This window comes from Zingiber officinale, chromosome 1B, assembly GCF_018446385.1.
Source record: "Zingiber officinale cultivar Zhangliang chromosome 1B, Zo_v1.1, whole genome shotgun sequence".
NCBI lineage: Eukaryota > Viridiplantae > Streptophyta > Magnoliopsida > Zingiberales > Zingiberaceae > Zingiber > Zingiber officinale.
In genome coordinates, this window is record NC_055986.1 from 2,951,423 (window position 1) to 2,972,357 (window position 20,935).

The following is a 20,935-nucleotide window of genomic DNA, read 5'->3' on the forward strand; positions in this document are numbered from 1 at the left end:
AACAAGTAGATACCAAGAGATCGTTGAGGAAAACAACTTCTCCGAACCCTAGCAGCCCTATCTCTTCGGTTGTAAGTCCAAGAACCCAAAGTAAGTGCTTCTCACCTGCGGTAGGAGTAGCTTTCGGGGTTTTCGTTTGCGTTTTGTTATTGTGTAATGAACAAGAGCAGTTTTTCATTCTGGAGTATGGAATTGATTGCAACCCTTGTTTTACAATTCGGTTTAAGATTTGGGATAGGTTCTTTTGGCTATTTTTAATACACGGACAGAATCTTGATGTTTCCTTTGTCTATCACAGCAGGTTTTTGATGTGTTTACCTCACAATTCAAGCATGTTTAAGTAGATACAAGTTACTTCAAGCTACAGCATGATGAAAGATTGTTGGTTTATGAATAAGTTAGTTGTTACAAGCTTGATGTGTAGAAACCTTTGCTGCTGTGAGCTTAGCTAAGATTACCATCTATGACCATGTAGTTCTGTTATTGGCTGTTGAATTCGGTTTGAACATATCATGTTATATTTCAGTGATATAGTTGTTCTTTCTTTAATTATTGTGGAGTTTATTTGAACATGTACTGGATAATATTTTATATCAGTGCCATGTAGTTTAAAATCTCTTGTTTGTTGAATAAATGAGAGAAGTACAAGTAAAGCAATATTAAGATACAATCTGATCCTAAGTTTCAGAAGTTAGAATCAAGGCACACTAAGTGCTTAAATAGATGCCAAGGCATTTATTTAGAAGAAGTGATTAAAGAAGTATATAAAGAAAAGTATTTTACTTTTAAAGGGCATGTACCGGACACAAGGTCCAAGGGATGGGCTCCAAGTTGCCCCTAGACATAAGGTCTAGAAGTGTCTTAATGGTTTTGGGATTAGCTACCTCAATTCTCATTAAGAAAGGCGCGCAAAGTGGTACAATGCCGGGCCCAAGTAAAGTTGAATATTATTTTTAAAGTATACAAGTATTAATTTGGAAACAAACAGAACAAGTTCTTTTATCAAAGTTGCCAATTTTAGCAAATTAAATTGTTGTTTCCTTTAGAGATGCATGATGTAGTTTCATTTGCTATTTTCATGTTGAGCATGTATTTCCCTGCTTTCTTTAATGCTTATGCATTCCGTATCGGATTTTGTGAGTAGAAAGCACTTACTAAGCTTTTAGCTTATAGATACTACTTTTTCCTCCTACTGCAGATATGGATAAAAATAAAGGAAAGGCTAAAGTGGCCTAGAAGAAGGCGACAAGGAGACATTGATGGTGTGTGTGTGGTGGCTGATATGGAAGCTTGGGACCTTGCTAGAAGAATTTAGAAATCGTACCTGCTGGTGTTTTTGTTACTGCTAGAGTAGAATTTATCTTGCATTACTAATTTCGTTATCTTTCTGTCATTTAGTTGGATTAACTGTTTATGCTGGGAACATGTTCTTTTCCTTATTTCTGGATTAGTTTTCAAGTTTTGTGAAGTGAGATCTGCTTCAATAAGAATCTGCCGTATGGTTCATCTTGACTTTTTCTGCTGTAGAGATAGATTCATTTGCTGTATTTGGTTTGTTTTAATGATTCTTTTGTTATGGTTAAGTGCTGCTTGGAATTTCTGCAGTAAGTGCTTCTTTCGGATCAGCAAGTGTGAAATAAGATCATATCTGATTTGAGTTTGATTTTTATATAAGAAGTTCATATCTGATTTTTAGTTTGCAAACTTAGTTAGAAGTGTGAAGTGGTATGCTCAGTTGCTTTAGATTCTGTTATAGCATGAAATTTCTGCAGTAAGATTTGGTTCTATGATCAGCATGATTAAATTCAGAAAGATTTGCATGCTCAGTTGCTGTACCAAATAGAGAATTGTATGATACATCCGTAACCTGCATTTGTTCATAACTGTGCTGCAATTGTTTTCAAGCTTTGAAATGAGTAAAGTGCATTTTAGGCTTGTTTATGCCGTGTTGATACAGATACTCCTATCGGAATTGTTGTTAAGGTTTCACACTATCTTGGTTTAATGTTTCCTTATTATTGGTTAAAGTTTTGACTGTTAATGAATTGTTATGCATGCAGTATTAGTAAGAATAGCCATGACCAAACTATGCAAAGGTTTATACATGCATACAAGTTTTAAATGCTATTATGGAAACATGCTAATACACTTTGGTATGATTGATAAGCTTGGTTAATGGCAGTACTGAAATAGTTAGTAATAATACAGCATGCCAACAGAAAAAAAAAAACAATATATATATCATGCCAAGTTTATTATCTTTAAGGTAAAGCAATATTAGTTTAGTAGAATGAGTAATTAGGTAACGGTCGCCCTCAGGGTAGCAGTAAGGAGGGTGGTCGTTACAGAGGTTTTTCTACAAGGTATAACTAGTAAATTTTATTTCCGCATCATGCTAGTTATTTATGGAAATAATACCAAATACAAGAGGCTTACGTTCTAGAATTTCGAATATGTTTTTTCGAAGTTGTATTCTTTTGTTTCTTTCTTTTCCTTGTGATTTGATTGTTCTCTTTGGTTAACCTAAAGTTATTTTAGGAAATTAAATATTAGCTTTCTATTAAAGGTTTTGTCTAGTCGGTGGTGGTTGCTCCCATATCCAAGAAGGTCATGTGCCTCGCCACGTCAGTACTGGGAACCTTTTATGAAAATTAATATTTAATGGAATTAATAACTTAAGGAGACTTGGGTCGAACGTGTTAAGTTCCGCAGGAGATCCAAGTCAAAACCTAAAAGAACAAATAGATTAAGTTTTGGATCAAACGTGTTAAGTTCCGCAGGCGATCCAAAATTTAATTTAAAAGAACACATGGTAGCTAGGAAAAGGTTCAGACCTTTGTACAAAATTTTTGTACAGTGGAACCTATAGGTTTTCCGAGTAGCAACCAACAGTTTATATACTTGACTTACCATATCATTTTCGTCGATAGATGCTCCCCCTTTATAGTTGATTTCTTTCGAAGATTCTCCTCTTTCATCGATGCTCATCTTGGATGATCTTTCTTTATCTTCAGGTAGCTAGGTATTCGGCTATAAGAGTTGTTCCGGTAATTTACTCGGTCTCAGATTCTTCTGACGATGACTCGGTGTCCATCGAGAAGTTGGATTCGGCTTCTTCTGGTTCTTCATAGAGCTTCAAAAACTTTTTCTAAAGTTCTTTTACACTCTTGTAGTTGCCGATTCTGTCGAGATCCTGAGCAAGCAGAACACTCAGAAGGCGAAACTCAGCCTTACCATTTGTCATAAAATCATTGCGCTGCTTCTCAGTCCATCGATGCTCCTCAAGTTCTTTTCCTTCTTCGCTTTTGGACATATCAAAATCGTACTTAATCATTAGTAAAATACTAAAATCAGTTTTAAAATATGCCTTCATTCAACGTCTCAAAATGTGAACTACCCCTCGAACACTGGTGGGTAGATGCTAACTGTGGTCATTTATTATGTTTTAGTTGACGGTTAATCCTTCTGAAGCGTCCTTACTCTGATACCACTTGTTGGTCCCTTGCGGCCGATAAGAGGGGGCGAATTACCCTGCACAATGAAAACAAAGCAAAACCCCTTTCTCGAAAATTATGACTTGATTAATAGAAATACTTGTACAAAAAGAAAAAAGAGGCATAGAAGTTTACTTGGTTTACAACAGAGGGTTACTAATCTAAGATGTTGAAAGCTCACTATAAATCTCCTTCATGTAGAAAAATCTCTTACAACAATCAAAGCACTCAATTACAAAACTAAATAGAAGAAGAATCGTTTACAAGTGTTCTGTCTAGCTACTGGGATTAGGGTTGTATTTATAGTCTTGATCCGGACACCTAGACGGGTTCCAGGCACCTAGACATGGATAAATGTTTATCCATATTGTAATAGATAGATCCGAGCATCTGAACCAGAGTCAAATTGGAGTTAACTTCCTGTCCGAGTCTGTCGCTTCGGGTCTGATTGCTTGGGTGATTTCGGCCACTGGGAATAGGGTTCACCCGAACCCAAATCTTTATGTAAACTTAAAACCAAGAATATAAACTTGAAAAAGGAAATATTAATTTCAAAATAATTTTAGCTAAAGCATGTCCACTAGAAGAACTTGATAAAGTTAAAATTGAAAGAAGAAATAGAAAATTTAAAAAATTTTACATGTTCAAATTTTGTTACTTCAAATTAAGAAATTATCAAAGGTTTAATTGGTATTATAGATTCAATAAGGATCAAGTCAAAAAAGTAATAAGAAAGTACATTGCAAAGAAATTTTTGATAAATTCAATAGGTAGAAACTTATATTGGGTCCCAAAAGCATACTTAGGTTAAAATTTTTATGCATATTTTAATTTTAATTTGCTTTAATATTTTCGTTGCATGCTTAAAATTATCTAACTTTTTTCAAATAAATAGCTTCAAAACCTTTCTTTTTTAAATTAATAAGATCTTGATTTTTTTTTTGTGAAAAAGGATTTTATTACGTAAGAAAATTTTTGAAATTTTTTAACTGTTAATGAATTTTCAACGAACTTTTTTACCAAAATTTAAATTTTTAATATTAAAAATTATAAAAAAATCAATCTTCTAAAATCTATTTTTTTACATATATACTTTTTATTTTACATACTCAGAAATTTTTTTAAAAAAATTTGTTGAATCTCTATTTTTAAATATTTTTTTAAGAAAATATATCTCTATAAAATAATTAATTACTACTTATATTAATTTGGTTCATTCATGAAAATTTTGTCACAATTCTAGTTTATTGTGTTTAACCGTGACCAAAATTTTCAAGAAACAAAAATAATATTTTATAAAAACTAGTTTTTAAATCATAAAAATACTATTTTTTAAAAAATATATATTTTTTAAGTCTTAGTCACTATTTAGATAACCCTTATAATTTTTTTTTTATATTCACCCCTACTTTTAATGTGATCAAAGGAAAAGAAAAAAGATTAAATAGGGGGAGATACAATATTTTTGTATTAATTGTCAATTTTTTTTATTAATTATTTTAATTTACATATTAAATTATTTAATTTGCAAATGTATTTTCTTTTCTTGTTAAACCCTAATTTAAATTGGGTTGATTCACATCAAAAGGTGGGAGATTCTACGTACTCTGTGGTGGTTTTGATATAGTCAACCAAGTCAAATTAGATCATGTCTATTTGATCCTTGTGTCTAAGTGTGCAGGAACTTAGAAATATAAGAAATCGATCGGAAAATACATCTAGCGAGAAGGATGACACTGGAAGTAAGTCGACAGGCTCGGTACATCAGAAGGATGAGATGTGTTGGTAGTTTTGAGAGCATGAAACAGAAACAAAATAATGCGGTAACCACTCACAGTGCTTTCACGAAGAAATCACCAAAGAACTGCCGGAAACGTCGCTACTGCTGTCACCGAGAAGATCACCTCACGGAACCTCCTCGAACTCTTTCACGAACCAAATCTCGGCCTCTGGGCATTCTCCTCTACTCGCTGATCACCTCCCAAAACTCTCTGGTCACCTCCGCTTCACTCGCACACCTCTTATTTATCATATTGCCTTGGACGCCATCATATATAACAAGCAAGACATCGGTTACCAACCGATGCCTTGATGGCTGCTTTCAATGGAGGAAGATGAAGGTGAATGAGCAACCCTTCATCTTCCCGACGTTGCAACTGATGCAACGTTTAACATCTCCCACTCATCCAAGTCAATCCATATGGCCACATAGACCATGTCAGTCACATAGACTACAAGGTGATCATGTCATGAAAACCATAGCAAAATTAGTCACAAAGACTAAATAACTCACGTAGACTTTATGAGGATCAAGCCACGAAGACCAAAGCAAAATTTAGTCACAAAGACCAAATAAGTCACAAAGATTTTATGAGGATCAAGTCACGAAGACCAGAGTAAAATTTAGTCACAAAGACCAAATAAGAACATCCATTCCATACATTAGGGAAAATGGTTCGTGCGACAACAAGCACAGTGAGCATTCAATTGCTAAGAAGATGTAATTCCATCTGATGTAATTCCATGTCAAAATGTGCTACTATAGCTAGGATGACACGTATTGACACAAACTTCACAACTGAGGAGAATGTCTCTTCAAAGTCAATACCCTCCATTTGGATATATCCTTTTACAACTAATCAAGCTTTGTATTGATTAATCAATCCATCTTCTTTCCTCTTTATTTTGAGAATCTACTTATTCCCAATAGCCCTTCGGCCCGGAGGAAGATCGACTAAATCTCAAACTTGATTCTTTCTCATTGACTCCATTTCCTCATCCATTGAAAATTTTCATTTTTCTCTTACTGAGCTTCTTAAAGCTTCATCAACTATTCAAGGTTCCTCATCATAACTGGGAGAATTATCAATGTCTCATTCTCAATATCAAACCTTCTCCGAGGAATAATCTGATGACTACTTCATTGTAGGTTAGACTGTTGAGAAACTGACTCATTCAGTGGCAAATTACTCCCACTAGGTTGACTAGATTCAGACATCTCCTGATTTGTTGATAAAGGAACATTATCCTCCTCCTCTATCTCACATAGAGAAATTGTCTTATCAACTTCACCTCGTATTGGGAACTCAATTTCAAGAAAAGTAGCATCTCTTGACTCTATTTCAGAGATGGTTCCATCTCGTCGCTCACCAATAAAAATAAAACCCTTAGAAGTCTCATAATACCTTATAAAGATACACTTTTTACCTCTGGGTCCTAATTTTCCATGTTCGTGAGTCTTATCATGAACGTAGGCAGTTGACCCCCAAAGTCTCAGATTACTCAAATCTAGCTTTCTATCTGTCCGACGTTCATGTGGGGTAGATGGAACTGACTTTGAAGGCACTTTGTTAAGTATATAGGTCGCAACTAATAATGCATCTTCCCAATAGGAGATTGACAAATTAGCCTGTGCCATCATAGACCTAACCATTTCAAGAAGAGTCCTATTTCTTCTTTCATCAACCTCATTTTACTGTGGAGTTCCAGGGATAGTCAGCTGTCTAATAATCCCTTTCTCATTACACATTGTCTTGAACTGATCAGACAAATATCCACCTCCACGGTCAGTGTGCAAGGTTTTAACCTTACGTTCCAATTGATTCTCAACTTCGTTCAAGTAACGAATAAAGCAATCTAATGCTTCAGATTTGTGAGAAATCAAATACACATGACCAAAACGTGTGAAGTCATCAATAAATGTAATGAAATATGAACTCCCATTTCTAGCCTTCATATTCATCAGACCACAAATATCCGAATGAATTAATTACATTGGTGATTCAGCCCTAATAGCCTTACCAAATGGTTTCCTAGTCGTCTTTCCAGCAAGACAATGCTCACATATAGACAAGTTAATTCTAGCATGAGTGCCTAAGAGGCCCTCCTTAGCTAATCTATTCATTCGTTCTTGTCCTATATGTCCCAATCTAGCATGCCAAATTTCATCATTAACATCAGCATTACTAATAAGAGCAATGTTTGAAAAATAACCATCATTATTATTTGGTTCTACATCAAAAATCATAAAACCATTTGTCACAAAACCATACCCAATTAACACAGAGTTAATTTGAAGTTTCACACAACAACTATAAAAATTTACACAATAACCTAAATCAAGAAGACAAATGACGGAAACCAGATTCCGTCGAATCTCAGGAGCATACAGGACATCATATAGAAATAGGGTACGCCCACCACGTAGGTTGAGCTTGCAAGTGTCAATTCCTTTAATTTCAATTCTTGTATTGTTTCCTGCATATATTCATTTGTTGCCTGCTGGTACCTAACGGTACTCCACATATGTAGCTCGATCACGTGCTACGTGGTTCGTTGTTCCTGAATCTACAATCCACAAAGGATAGGAATAAGCTAATAACACTGTACTTACAACATGATGCTCATGGAAAGAAGATAGAGATGGATCTACCTTTTTAGGCTTAGTACAATCCCGAGCAAAATAACTCTTCTTGACACAGTTGAAGCAATTCAACTTGCTCCTAGGTTTTTGTCCATATTTCTTTCCTTTCTTCTTGATTTGGTTTTTAACAGCAACAGCACTAGCTTCCTTTCCTTTTCCCTTTCATTTCTTAAATCATTTTTTCTTATTCTTGGAATTAGAACCTTCAGCTACAAAAGCTTGACCAGAAATCCTTGCGAATTCAATCCTTTCCGCCTCAAATTCTACATGGCGTGAGACATCAGTGAAAGTCTTAATACTCTCACTGTGGGTCAGATTCTGTTTCATCATTTCCCAAGAATCAGGAAGGGAACGAATGACTGTCTGAACTTGTTGTTCATCAGTCAACACATGACCAGCAGTATTAAGCTCTCAAATCATGTTATCCATCTCCCTGAGATGTTGAACCATGATAACATTCGAGCGTTTTTTACAGCTATCAAACTTAATTGTTAGCTGACAGAGCTTACTGAGACTTACTCCACTATACTTTTCTCTAAGGGCTACTCAGACCGTATGAGCCGATGGTAATGACTCATACTCAAATACCAAGTCATCCACCATTGAACTAATCAATATTCTCTTAGCAATGGAGTCATTCCTTTTCCATGCCTTATAGGCATCAAGGTCACGTCTATGTTGTGCTGTAGAACCATCAGCTAGTTCTTCCATGAATTGATTTACAACCTCTAGAACTTCTTATCCTCAAGAACGTATTGTATCTTGAGGTGCTAGATTTTGTAGTTATCCCCATATAACTTCTCTCTCTTATTGAGTTCAGCTATGATATTTTTAATTGCCATGATCTACATAAATAAACACATTATTTATTATTTCAGTGTAGTTAATATATGTGCAATTATTTATTGACTCCGTGTAAATTAGAATTAGTTTACAAAATCAAGTGATAACTTTGTTTCCACTCATCATTTGTATGTTCTAATCTAATCAACATTGATCAATTATATTACACACATCCCATCTAATGAACGAATCATTATTAAAATGAACTAATCATTTTTCATATGAACTAATCATATTCACATGAACTAATCATGAGCAAGTTAGTTAACACATAACATAACTGTTTATTTATCATAACTCTATTCGTACATAATGATAGAAATTATTACATGACTCAAAAACTAAATGAGCTAACACTATTTGTACATAACGATAGTAAACAGAATACTAATAAATTAGATAGGCCAACACCGCTCCCACAAGGACAAATACTAGTGCAGCGACCAACATTATCCCTATTAACCTGGACTCATTTGGGATAATTTCAGATGGGGCAACTTTAGGATGCTTCATCAGATCTATTTCTGGATCTTCCTCGAACATTTCATGGTCCTCTTCAGACTCTTCAGGCTCTTCTTCACCCATATAGTGAAGTAGTTCCTCACACAGTTCTGAATATGTGACGTGTCCTTCATGATGTACCCATACATAGTTTGCTATTACCCTATGATACTCTGATAATGAATGCATCAATGCCAAGATCCTATAACTGTCCAGGACTGAAAACTCTTCTTACTCAAGTTTCCAGAATAGTCTATCAAGCCTTCTAACATATCCGTCGACTTCATAAGCAGACTTATACTCTATCTCCTGAATCTCATCCCGGAGCTGGGTTCGCCACACTTCGCGATGAGTTAATGTGGTAATCGTCCGTGCCATCTGAAAAATTAAATTTAAATAAGTCAATACAAAACTGACTAACCAGTACAAAACCAATTTAATTCAAGTTATACAGATATAGAACCATCATTATAAATCAAGAAAAATAAATTTTCTTGATTTTCAGGAGTTTAAGTCAGCTGACGGATTGGACCGGTTGATCAGGAATCCAGATCTTAGGCTTAGTCGATTGTCCTTATTAGAACTAATCTAATTAGACAGAGATTTCTGACCTATGTTCTGTTATTATTTAAGCTCATTTGAGTCAATCTCAGACTCATTGATCAAACTTAGGTCCGTTTGATTCATCCATTGGATTAAGTCTGACCCATTAGAACAAATCTAATTTTTTTTGATCAAATCTGACTCAATAGAACTAATCTGGTCATATTTGATCAGTCCAACTCGTGTAATCAAAACGCCCCCAATTAATTCAATAATAAATCAAACTGGTTAAAACCAGCAAATAATTTGAACCAGATCTAGGTATTATTGAATCAATCTGGTCTGCTTAAATCAACTAATAATTTAAGCCAGACCTGGGTTTGATTGGACAAGTTGGTATCGTTCAATTTTCAACTAATTGAATCATAAATTAATTAAATATATATTTATTAATTAATAATACATTTCCTTATGTGTTTAATTAATTAATAAATATATTTAATTAAATTTTAAACCACTATTCATGCATGTTGAAAAAACAAAGCACCGAATAGGTTTTTTTCTCTTCACTGTGCTTCGTCAAAATACAAATCATCACATTTTTAATCGATTAAGATATCATTCAATCGATTCAAAACACTGTTCATCCCGTGTTTTTGTTTCTTTGAATCGATTCATCAATCGACTAAAACTAATTCAATCGATTGATGAATCGATTAAGACTCACTGTTCATATTTTCTCGCGACAAACACGAGCTTTTTCGCTACAAATGCGAGGTATCCCGCTGCCGACTTTCACCGGTATTTAAACGTAGTCGCCGGCGCTCCTCTGCAGCGACTCTATGCTGCCGAGGACTGTACGACTCCCATGTAGCCAGGTGGAAATCGCGATTCGGGATGCGATTCTGGCAGTGATCACTGAAATCGCAATGTTGCGATTTCTCCATGATTTTTTTTTTAAAAAAATGGCTCTGATACCATTGATGCCTATTTGACAGCATGGATCAAACATAGGAAAAAGTTGTAACCACTCACAATGATCTCCTGAAGAAATCGAAGAAAAATCGCCGGACATCACTGCTGTCGAAGCATGATCACGGGTAACCGGAAAGTGTTTCAAGGTTCACAAGCTAAATCCCTTGCATCTTAGATGTTCTCCTTTGCTTGACGCACACTGATCACCGTCGCCTCTCACTTTCCTTATGCTCTTTTTTTTCTCATGGCTTGGACGCACCATTTATAAGAAGATTGAGGAAGACAAAGGGGAAAGGACGTCCCTTCGTCTCCTTGGCATTTGTAGCAAAGAGACATTTGCAGCAATGAGAGAAATGAAGGGGAAACGATGCCCCTTCATCTCCTCAACATCCAACAACTGGTCAGTGACAGCCTTCTGACGATGTCGTCTAGTGGCTCTTGGGAGGCAAAAGCGCAAGAGGGAGAGGGGGAGAAAGAAAACCTAATCAAATTAGGTTGTGTATTCTCTCTTAATTCCTCTTGTTCCATGCAGGGGTACTTATATACCTCTTCACAATAACTTGGGGAGCAAGTCACCTTCCAGATGCAAAATCCAATAACAATCTGATTCACTATCATTAAGCTTGGTTTAAAACTAAACCATCTTAGTTTATAAGCAAATCAATTTTGATTCATAACTAAATCAGACCTATTTGGTTTATTACTAAACCAAAATGAATCTAACTTTATCTTTAAGAACATGGCCCACCATCGCTTCTGGTGTGACAAATATCTTGCATATTTGCCCTTTGTCTGGTCCTACCAAACTTAGTCTCTCTCAATCTGAGAATCCAATTTTCAAACTTATTTTAAGTCTTTTCGATATACTAGTAGTGTGTGTGACTCAATAGGTTTCCAATTTATGTTGGTCATTCATAATTAATCATTAATTATAAATCAATTATGAGTGACACTATAAAGTACCTCATCATATACTGGCTCGCTAGTTGACTCGATCTTGTCTTCGTCATAAATTGGATCATTAGTCACCTCAATCTCGTCTCCAATTTGAAATCAAGATTCCTCTTCAATTATAGCATCTTCCACAATTTGCAATGAGTCAAGCTCATCAACTTCTTCTGGGTCAAATTCCTCCTCAATGTTTGGGTCTTTTTCATCTTGGTATTCTTCTGGGTCAAACTCTTCCTCCAAATCATCTTCAAATCCATTTAGGTCATCTCAAGAATCGAAGCTATCATCCTCCATAGCGAAATCTAATCATCCTTGGAACGAAGTTTGAGTGTAATCAAAGAAAAGAAAGTGACCTTTCAACTTTATCTTCTCCCAATCCTTGATATTGATCTTGCCTTGTCGGTCTCGTGAGTGTCGCATATGCTCCCACCATGCTGATGCTAGACTTCTGAACTTGAAGGCAATCAATTTTACTTCTCCTAATCGGGAACTTTCTCATAATAAAAAATTCTCTCTACTTCGTTGATCCAATCAACAAAATCCTCTATCGATAATGTACCAGAAAATATGGGCAGATTAATATGAAAACCTAGGCTTCTATAAGGCTCCTTCCTACCACGGTGATCCTCATGATCTTCACAAATTCACACTATTTCCGCTAGACTTTGGAATAAATCTATGGCTTGCCTCTATAAATTCTCAATCTCGTCCTAAGTGCTACGACCACTGTGCGAGGTTTCCTCAACTGGAACCTGCGTTGCACAACCACGATCATGACTATGATGACCTTCCATTAGATTTGACGCTCGATTTCATCAATCAGACACTGCCAGCTCTGATACCAATTAACGCTAGGCAGGATAGTGATTATTCTGAAAGTTGACAAAAAGGAGAGTTTGAGGAGAAGGCAAGAAGAGATAACCATTATCCTCTAAATTTTTATGAAAAAATAAATATTATTTAATAATCGAGGATTAATTCTCAAACAACTAAACACATGTTTATATAGACTCTAGACCCTAAGATATAAAGATAGGAAATATCATAATTCCTATCTTGTAAAGAAAAGAAAACAAATTCTAAAAAAAACAAATTTATTAATAGACTCACAATCCTAAAAATTCTAAATAGACTCAAAATATAAAAAAGATAAAAATATAAAATTACCAAAAATATATAAAATTCTAAAAATTATCAAAACATAAAAATATCAATAATAATAATAATAATTGTTGGATCCTCCTACATCACCTAATAATTATAGTTTATTCAGTTTGTAGCACATGATTAAGAAAGTGATTGATTAAAATGAATGCATTCTATCTAAAAAGGAAGATTACAATAGATTTACATCTCTGTTATTTATTCAGAGGTCGATCAATTACATATGTTGTTGAGTACATAAAATATGATTGTGAATAACTATATTGAGTGGAGATATTGAACATGCTCTTGACATAATAGTCATAATGAGGGATTAGAGATGTTTTTATTGTTGTAAATGATTTAATCTGGAATAAATGTAAGATATTGATGTCTCCAATTTATTTTGTTGAACGACTATTTAAAGTATGACAACTTTCTTAGCTTTGATTGATAAGTATGTTTGTTGTCGCATGATCTTGTCCAGAGGCTAAGTCAAATGGGGGTCTGGTCACGAAGCCGAGAATGTTGACGGAGAGAGGACGGGGCTTCAGGACCCGAAAATGTGTCACGGGCTTTAGATCTTCGAGCGGAGTAGGGGAAGATGTTTGAAAATGGTACCCACAAACCTACGCACACCACATAGAGATCCCACGGGAGCGTTAGGGTGAGAACTAGAGAAGGGGTCCCTAGCGCAGATTCTCCGATGCTCGAGTCAGAAGAAAGAACCATGCGAAAAGTGCAGGAAAAAGTAGAACTGTAATAGATGTTCGTGTGCACGCGTACTTGGCCAACAGAGATGACCCTCTTTTTTATACCGCCTCTCATAACTTCTGCAATGATGAGATATCAGAGAATGTCTATTGTCAGGGTCTGTCAGGTGATGGAGGATATACGACGGACTTTCATTGGGTAGAGGAAGGTTCCATGGCATGCATGTGGCAAAGTATCGGAATATTCCCTAACGAATAGCCGTTATTTTCTGACAGATAGTAGCGATTATCTGACAGTGTTGTTCCTTGGCGAGGGTCAGACTGGCGCTTGGGCTAGCCGAGAATAGACTAGACTAGAAGTCATGCGCATGAGAATTAAGGGGCTGAGCCCTGAGGGTCCGACTGATGATTGGGCCGACTGAGCATAGATTGGGAGTCATGTCCATGAGAAGTGAGGGACTGAGCCCTGGGGCCCGATCGATACTTGGGCCAGCTGGGAGTAGACTGGGAGTCATGTCCATAAGAAGTGAGAGACTAAGTCATAGGGGTCCGATCGGTGCTTGGTTCGACAGGGCGAGCAGACTGGGAGGAGTCATGCCCATGCGAAGTGAGGGACTGAACTTTAGGGTCTGACTGGCACTTAGGTCAACCGAGAGTAGACTAGAAGTCATGCCCATGAGAAGTGAGGCTAGACCCTGTTCAAGGGACAATAGTCCATTAGGTCACGTACTTTCCGATCTTGACCATCATCTCCTCTTATCTCTTGATCATCATATTCTCTTGACTATTGATCCCACTCTATCCCTCCCTGAGTCATCCACTATATGTCACATTATCACACGAATTATTTTTCGTTATGTATAAATTGGATTTTATTCGGTCTTTGTTATTTAATTTGGACGAATAAAAGATCTTGGTAGTAGCTAGGACACGTTGCCAGGTAGTAGGACACATTGCCATGTAGTGGTTGCCTGGTAGTGGGCACACGTTGCCTTCCCATATATCATTTATATATGAGCATCCAAGTCCCAAAGCATAGATATACAAGAAGAATGGGGCTTTGAGTTTTTTGATGCTTTTGTACAAGAAGAATGTCTAATCAGATAGGATTTAGCTCGTGAATCAAAGGTGGTTCATTGTAATCCTCCTTATGACGGTAGGTCCAAACAATCAGAAACATCATCTTTCTAAAGGCACCGTAAATGTTTCTATTTAATCAAAGCAATATATATGGCATGCATATTAATCTAACATAGATATCATTCCATTAATTATCCTATACATAGATCGCTTGTATAGGATCGCCATATTGCACATGCCGCTGCCGGAGGAGGAGGAGCGAGCTCATAACTCAAAAGTCATGCATTAATTAATTTAGTACAAAAATTAAAAGAGTCTCCTCTTTAATTATTTTCGTAAAAGCAGCTCTCTTTTTTTTTAAAAAAAAAAAAGACTTGAAATAAGTTGACGGTCATATAAAATTCTTATTTAAATTAGGTTAAAATTATTATATATATTTTTTATCCACTTTACTTAAAGTTAATGGTCACAAAACAAAAATAAAAAAAGTTGAAGTTTAATTGATAATTTTTTAGCTGGCAGTAGCTAATGCCATCCCCCGACAAGAAGCAAAGCGGCAACTGAAGAGATCAGACCACCGTGGATTAATTTAATTTATTCTCTGTGCATGCATGGCTTTACGCTTTAATTAACGTGCTCGATCCTCGATGGCGACCATGGCTTGGCTTGTGTGTATAAATATATCAATTGTAGAAGTGAAACATATCAACATAATATATATGATATCGTACCATTAATTAGTTAAATTTCCTATACATATATATACCGCCATGGGCGTAGCATCGCCGCCGCCACTGCTGTCGCCGATGGACACGACGCCATCGATGGAGATAAATGAGCTAGAAAAGATGGAGGTGGATCGACCTCATAACTACGATGAGCACAGGTACGAAAAGGTGGCGCGGCTCATTAATAAAGAAACAACGTCTTATGATGATCTTGCGAGAGAGGTGGTCGGTGAAGCGTGTCGCGGCACGGCGCCGTTGAACCTGATGATGGACTCGGTGCTCCACGAAGTGATCGCCAAGAGGAAGACCGGCCTGGCCTTCGCCATCGTCGCCCTTCCAGATGCATCGAACCACAGAATTCTCCGCCACCAGAACTACTACGGCGACACGCCGCTGCACATTGCGGCCGAGATCGGTGACAGCAAAGTTGCGAAGGCCTTGTTAGAGAGGGACGGAAGCCTCGCGCACAAGAAGAACAAGTATGTGCATGTGTTAGTGATTGTTATTCACTTAATTAGCTGGCCGGTTAATTCGGTGATGATTGATAGGAAGGGGGAGACGCCGCTGCACAAGGCGGTGCAGTTCGGCCACCTGGACGTGTTCAAGATCATCATCGATGCGGGAGGCGACGAAATGGCCTCCGTTCGCACCGGCGACGGCTCCACTATCTTGCACTACGCCATCATGCACGACCAGACAGGTAGTATATATCCTTTCAATTCACAACGCTAGCTAAGCTAGCTTTAATTTGTTTGTAAGATTAAGTTAGACTACAACTACTGCTAGCTCCTTAATTTATCTGCTTAATTAATTGACGAAATGATATTAAATAATGGCCAAGTCATGCAGAGGAAGCTTTGGCCATCGCAAAGAAATTTCCAGACTTGATACTGTCACGAAACGCCGGCGGGGCCTCCCCGTTACAAATAATGGCGGCCTTTTACAAAAAATCATCCAAACCTCATCAAACTTTGATTTCTCACCTTTACGCCAGCTGTATCGAGGAAGGAGGAGTAAAATCAGATGAAGAAAGTGGCAACAGAGACGTACGTATGAATTACTAATTTTACTCCATTAAATTTGTATATAAATATATTTTGTATATTTGATAAAGGACAAACGCTAATTATCATATGTATAATTAAGTTTGAAAATTAAGGATAAATACTTAATTTCCAGGGACAAAGCAGAGGAAATTGGTGGTCGCGCTTGCCAGGTAATTATCATATGCACATGCACCTTGTGTATTTAATTGTTTAATTAATTGTGCTACTGATTAAATTTATTGAGCTAGGGTGGGGAAAATGTTGGATCGTCCAAGTGATTAACAATCTACGTGAGTTTCGTTTCCGAGAAATTAAATTTAAACTATTTTTTAATGAATAATTAATAATGTAATTTATTAGTTGCTGAATATATATATATAATATGATATTTCAGGAAGAAGAAAGGTGAAAGAGAGAGAGGAGACGTCAAACCACGAGGAGCTCCTGAAACAGTTAGTCCGGAACGAAGACTTCGGATTCTACCTCAAGGGATTCATACCTCAAACATCAAACTACCATTCCGCCGGAGATAGAGGAAGCCTTATGAGGAACGTCTCGAGCATTGATACCGCTGATCATCTGTACGAGGTGATGCGGGAGGTCGTGAAGAGTGCAAGCAGGCCGTCGGACGACGAGGTGTCGGAAGCGAGCGATAGGAGGATATGGGAGGAGTCTCCGCTGATCACCGGCGTCAAGTTCGGCCTCGACGACTTCGTGATCAAAATCCTCCAATTGAGCCCACGGTCGGCCACCTACGTCGGTTACGACGGCATGAACGTGCTCCAGGCCGCCGTCAAGTATCACCGGAGGCACGTCGTGCTGGCCATCAAAGAGGACAAGCGGCTGCCGACGTGGTTGTTCACCGATCTGGAGTCTGACACCATGAACACCCTTCTCCATATCGCAGCTTCCGGCAATAACCTCAAGAAGGAAATAATGGTCGACCCCCTGCGCCTGCACGATGAACTCGAATGGTTTGAGGTAGGTAGCAATTAGATCATATAAACTAGTAATTAAAATCTTCAAATCTAGCTAATTCATCATCAGATCGACTTCAAAAATACTGGGCGAAATATATAATTTATGAATCAACGCCAAAATAATGTTAAAGAGCTGTGGCGGCGGCCGGCCGGCCGGCCGGCGATGTTTTTACAGATGCTGGAAAAGATCGTTCCTAAAGAGCTGTTGAACTACCGAAACAAAGGACAGAAGACTGCCCAGGAGGTGTTCGACGAGAAACACAAGGAGATGCTGAAGGACTGCAGGACGGAGCTGGTGGACATTGGCCGGACCTGCGCCCCGCTGGTGGCGGCGGCGGTGTTCACCTCCAGTTTCTACATCCCCGGCGAGAACAACCGGGAGAACAACCGACTGGCCTTCAAGATCTTCTCCCGCGTGTACGTCGTGGGCTTCTCCTGCGCCACCACCGCGCTGGTCCTGTACCTGCTGCTGATGGTGATGCCGTACAAACAGCGGGACTTCCGGCGGGTGGTGCCGTTGAACTATCTGATGGCGAGCATCTTGCTGACCATGTCCCTGTCCACCTTCAGCATCGCCTTCGCCTGCAACATGTACATGCAAATCTACGGCAATAATAGGAAGTCCTACGCTGACTTGGCGACGCTGATGCTCGAGCTCCTCGTCGTTCCCTTCATCTACGGCTTTGCGCACTTATTCTGTGGAGGCAGTGGAGCCTTTTGGAGAGCTTGTTTATTCCTTAAACGTCTCGCCAGGTAATTAATTAATTAATTCTATGTTCTATCTCGTTAAATAAATATATATGATCTTGATCATATATAATTGATGATGATTTAATTTGTGTGTAAAAAACTTCTTGATTTTGTTCCTGGCATGCAATTCATGACAAGATCATTAATTGCTTTGGCTGTCTTCGTGTGTGTGGATTTGATTGCCAATGGTGAATTGTAATCATTTGAAGTTAATTTCTCCGACTGATAAAATTATTGAGTTGCAAGTTAAAATTGTCATCATATACTTCATATATTGATACTGATCCCGTCCGGAAGCTGAGTCGGATGGAGACGGGATTTGTTGTACTGGAAGTTGACGAAAAGTCGTTGCCGCGTCCGATCTCCCTGGCACACCCTGGAAAGGCTCGCACGGACGGATGACGAAGGACGATGACCAGGATGATGACGCTGGGACTCTGCGCACACTCAGACAATCCCACCAGTCGTTAGAGACCAGAAACCAGGGAAAAAGTCCCCGGGTCAGACCCTCCGACGCTCAAGTCAGGTACTTTTTCCCCAGAATGCACAGAAGAAAAGACAAAAAGTAAAGATTAGTGAAAAATGACGAGTGAGTGTACCTGCATAAGGGACAAGACATCCCTTTTTATACTGCAACAGAAGTTTCTGGGTCTGACGGGTGTCAGGGAATGTCGGCTGTCAGGCTTTGTCTGGTGGTGATTGACACGTGGCTCTTCTTAATAGGCTGGCGGCAAAACCAAAGGTGTATTGAGCCCCGACTGTTAGCATATTCCCTGACACCTTGATTATTCTCTGACATTCTCTGACAAGTGGTTACGATTCCTTGGCTTGTTTGTCCTGTAGTATCTGGATGACGAGTATGTATTCTGAGATCTGTAACCCGACCTGCTTCTATATACCTGTTATCCTCGGCTGGTATGTCCCGACCCGCATGCTAGGTCTGTATCCTGACCTGCCGACCTGTAAACCTGGTCTGTATGTCCTGACCTGCACGCTAAGTCTGTATCCTGACCTGCCGCCTTGTAAATCGGGTCGGTATCCCGACCTGCTCATATCCGCTGCTATCCTTGGCTTGTACGTCCCGACCTGCACGCTAGGTCCGTGTCCCGACCTGCTATTTACTGTTTTACCACTGTCCATGGCCTGTATGTCCTGACCTGCACGCTAAGTCTGTATCCTGATCTGCCACCTTGTAAGCCGGGTCGGTATCCCGACCTGCTCATATCCGCTGCTATCCTTGGCTTGTACGTCCCGACCTGCACGATAGGTCTGTGTCCCGACCTGCTGTTTACTGTTTTACCACTGTCCATGGCCTGTATGTCCTGACCTGCACGCTAAGTCTGTATCATGATCTGCCGCCCTGTAAGCCGGGTTAGTATCCCGACCTGCTCATATCCGCTGATATCCTTGGCTTGTACGTCCCGACCTGCACGCTAAGTCCGTGTCCCGACCTGCTGTTTACTATTTTACCACTGTCCATGGCCTGTATGTCCTGACCTACACGCTAAGTCTGTATCCTGACCTGCCGCCCTGTAAGTTGGGTTGGTATCCCGACCTGCTCATATCCGCTGCTATCCTTGGCTTGTATATCCCGACCTGCACGCTAGGTCCGTGTCCCGACCTGCACGCTAGGTCTGTATCTAGACCTGTTTCTATCCGCTGCTATCCAGGGCTGGCACTTCCCGACCTGCACGCTAGGTCTGTCCGTTGAGTTTATCCTACGCTAGGAGCCTTCCTTCCTTTATGTTTAATTGGCTTGTAGGCCCAGTCCTCATCTATATCTGGCCCGCGGGCCCGGTCCTCGCCCACTATCAGGGCGAGTCCTTGTCCGGCTTATAATCCCCTCCTTTGAGCACCTTGTCAGCTGAGACTTTGACTCCGTCCACGTAAGCTTGATTTCTGACCTCACTAATCTCCATGTCAGCTTGACTCTTGACCGGCCACGGAGGCTTAACTTCTGACCTCCACGTAAGTTTGACTTTTGACTTCCACGCCAGCTTGACTTCTGACCAGCCTGTGGTCTTGATTCCTAACCACCTCATCTCACTGACCCCATGAATATGCACCATATCACAAGCCTCCCCCTCAAGTATAGTAGAAGGAGGCTCTAGTCCGACTGACTAGACCCCAGTCCTTGCGTTACCTGACCCGGTTTCCGCGTCCTCTGCCGACCTGCCCTTCATCCGAATTTTGCAAAGTTTCCCTCCCTCCTGGGAGACGAACGGGCTCCTTCTATGCAAATGTTGACTCCTCGACTTCCGAGCGTGGTCTTTTTCCATAAATGCTACACTGTTTTCTAAGCGTTCTCTCATGTTCCGAGGAAATCCCTTCACCTTCTCCCACCTTCTCCTTCCTTATAAGACAAAGTTTATGCCCCCTTCCATCACCACTTCTATTTCTTCTTTTTCCCTACCCTTTTACTCATGGAATTCACTGAGTTGTCTGCTTTGCGTCGTCAGCTAGCTCTTAAAGAAAAAGCTTTGTAGGATATGACCCTGAGCAGGGATCTCCAGACCTCCCTTTGTAGGGAAATGGAAGAGCTTTGGCAAGCAGCCAAATGCAGAACTCGGGCAGAGGAGGCTCTGAAGATGAAGGCGCTCGCGGACTTCCAAGCTCAAGTCCATCATATCCTTTACTTGAAGATGAAGCATGAAGATGAGGTGACTTCCTTAAAAGAGGAGAATCGACTAAAAGACGAGACCATAGGTCAGCTGTAGACTACCCTTGGTCTTGCTCAAAAAGAACTGGCTTACGCACTGGCTTGT

General features: G+C 39.2%; 1 protein-coding gene across 1 annotated transcript; it reads left to right on the plus strand.

The window, feature by feature from the left end:
• Window positions 1-15,436: 15,436 nt before the first annotated feature.
• Window positions 15,437-18,177, plus strand: LOC121967084. Its single transcript, XM_042520366.1, has 7 exons — window positions 15,437-15,873; window positions 15,943-16,094; window positions 16,244-16,440; window positions 16,574-16,610; window positions 16,689-16,730; window positions 16,835-17,421; window positions 17,596-18,177. Exons 1-7 carry the CDS (start codon window positions 15,437-15,439, stop codon window positions 18,175-18,177), a joined length of 2,034 nt encoding a protein of 677 aa, XP_042376300.1.
• Window positions 18,178-20,935: the final 2,758 nt, after the last annotated feature.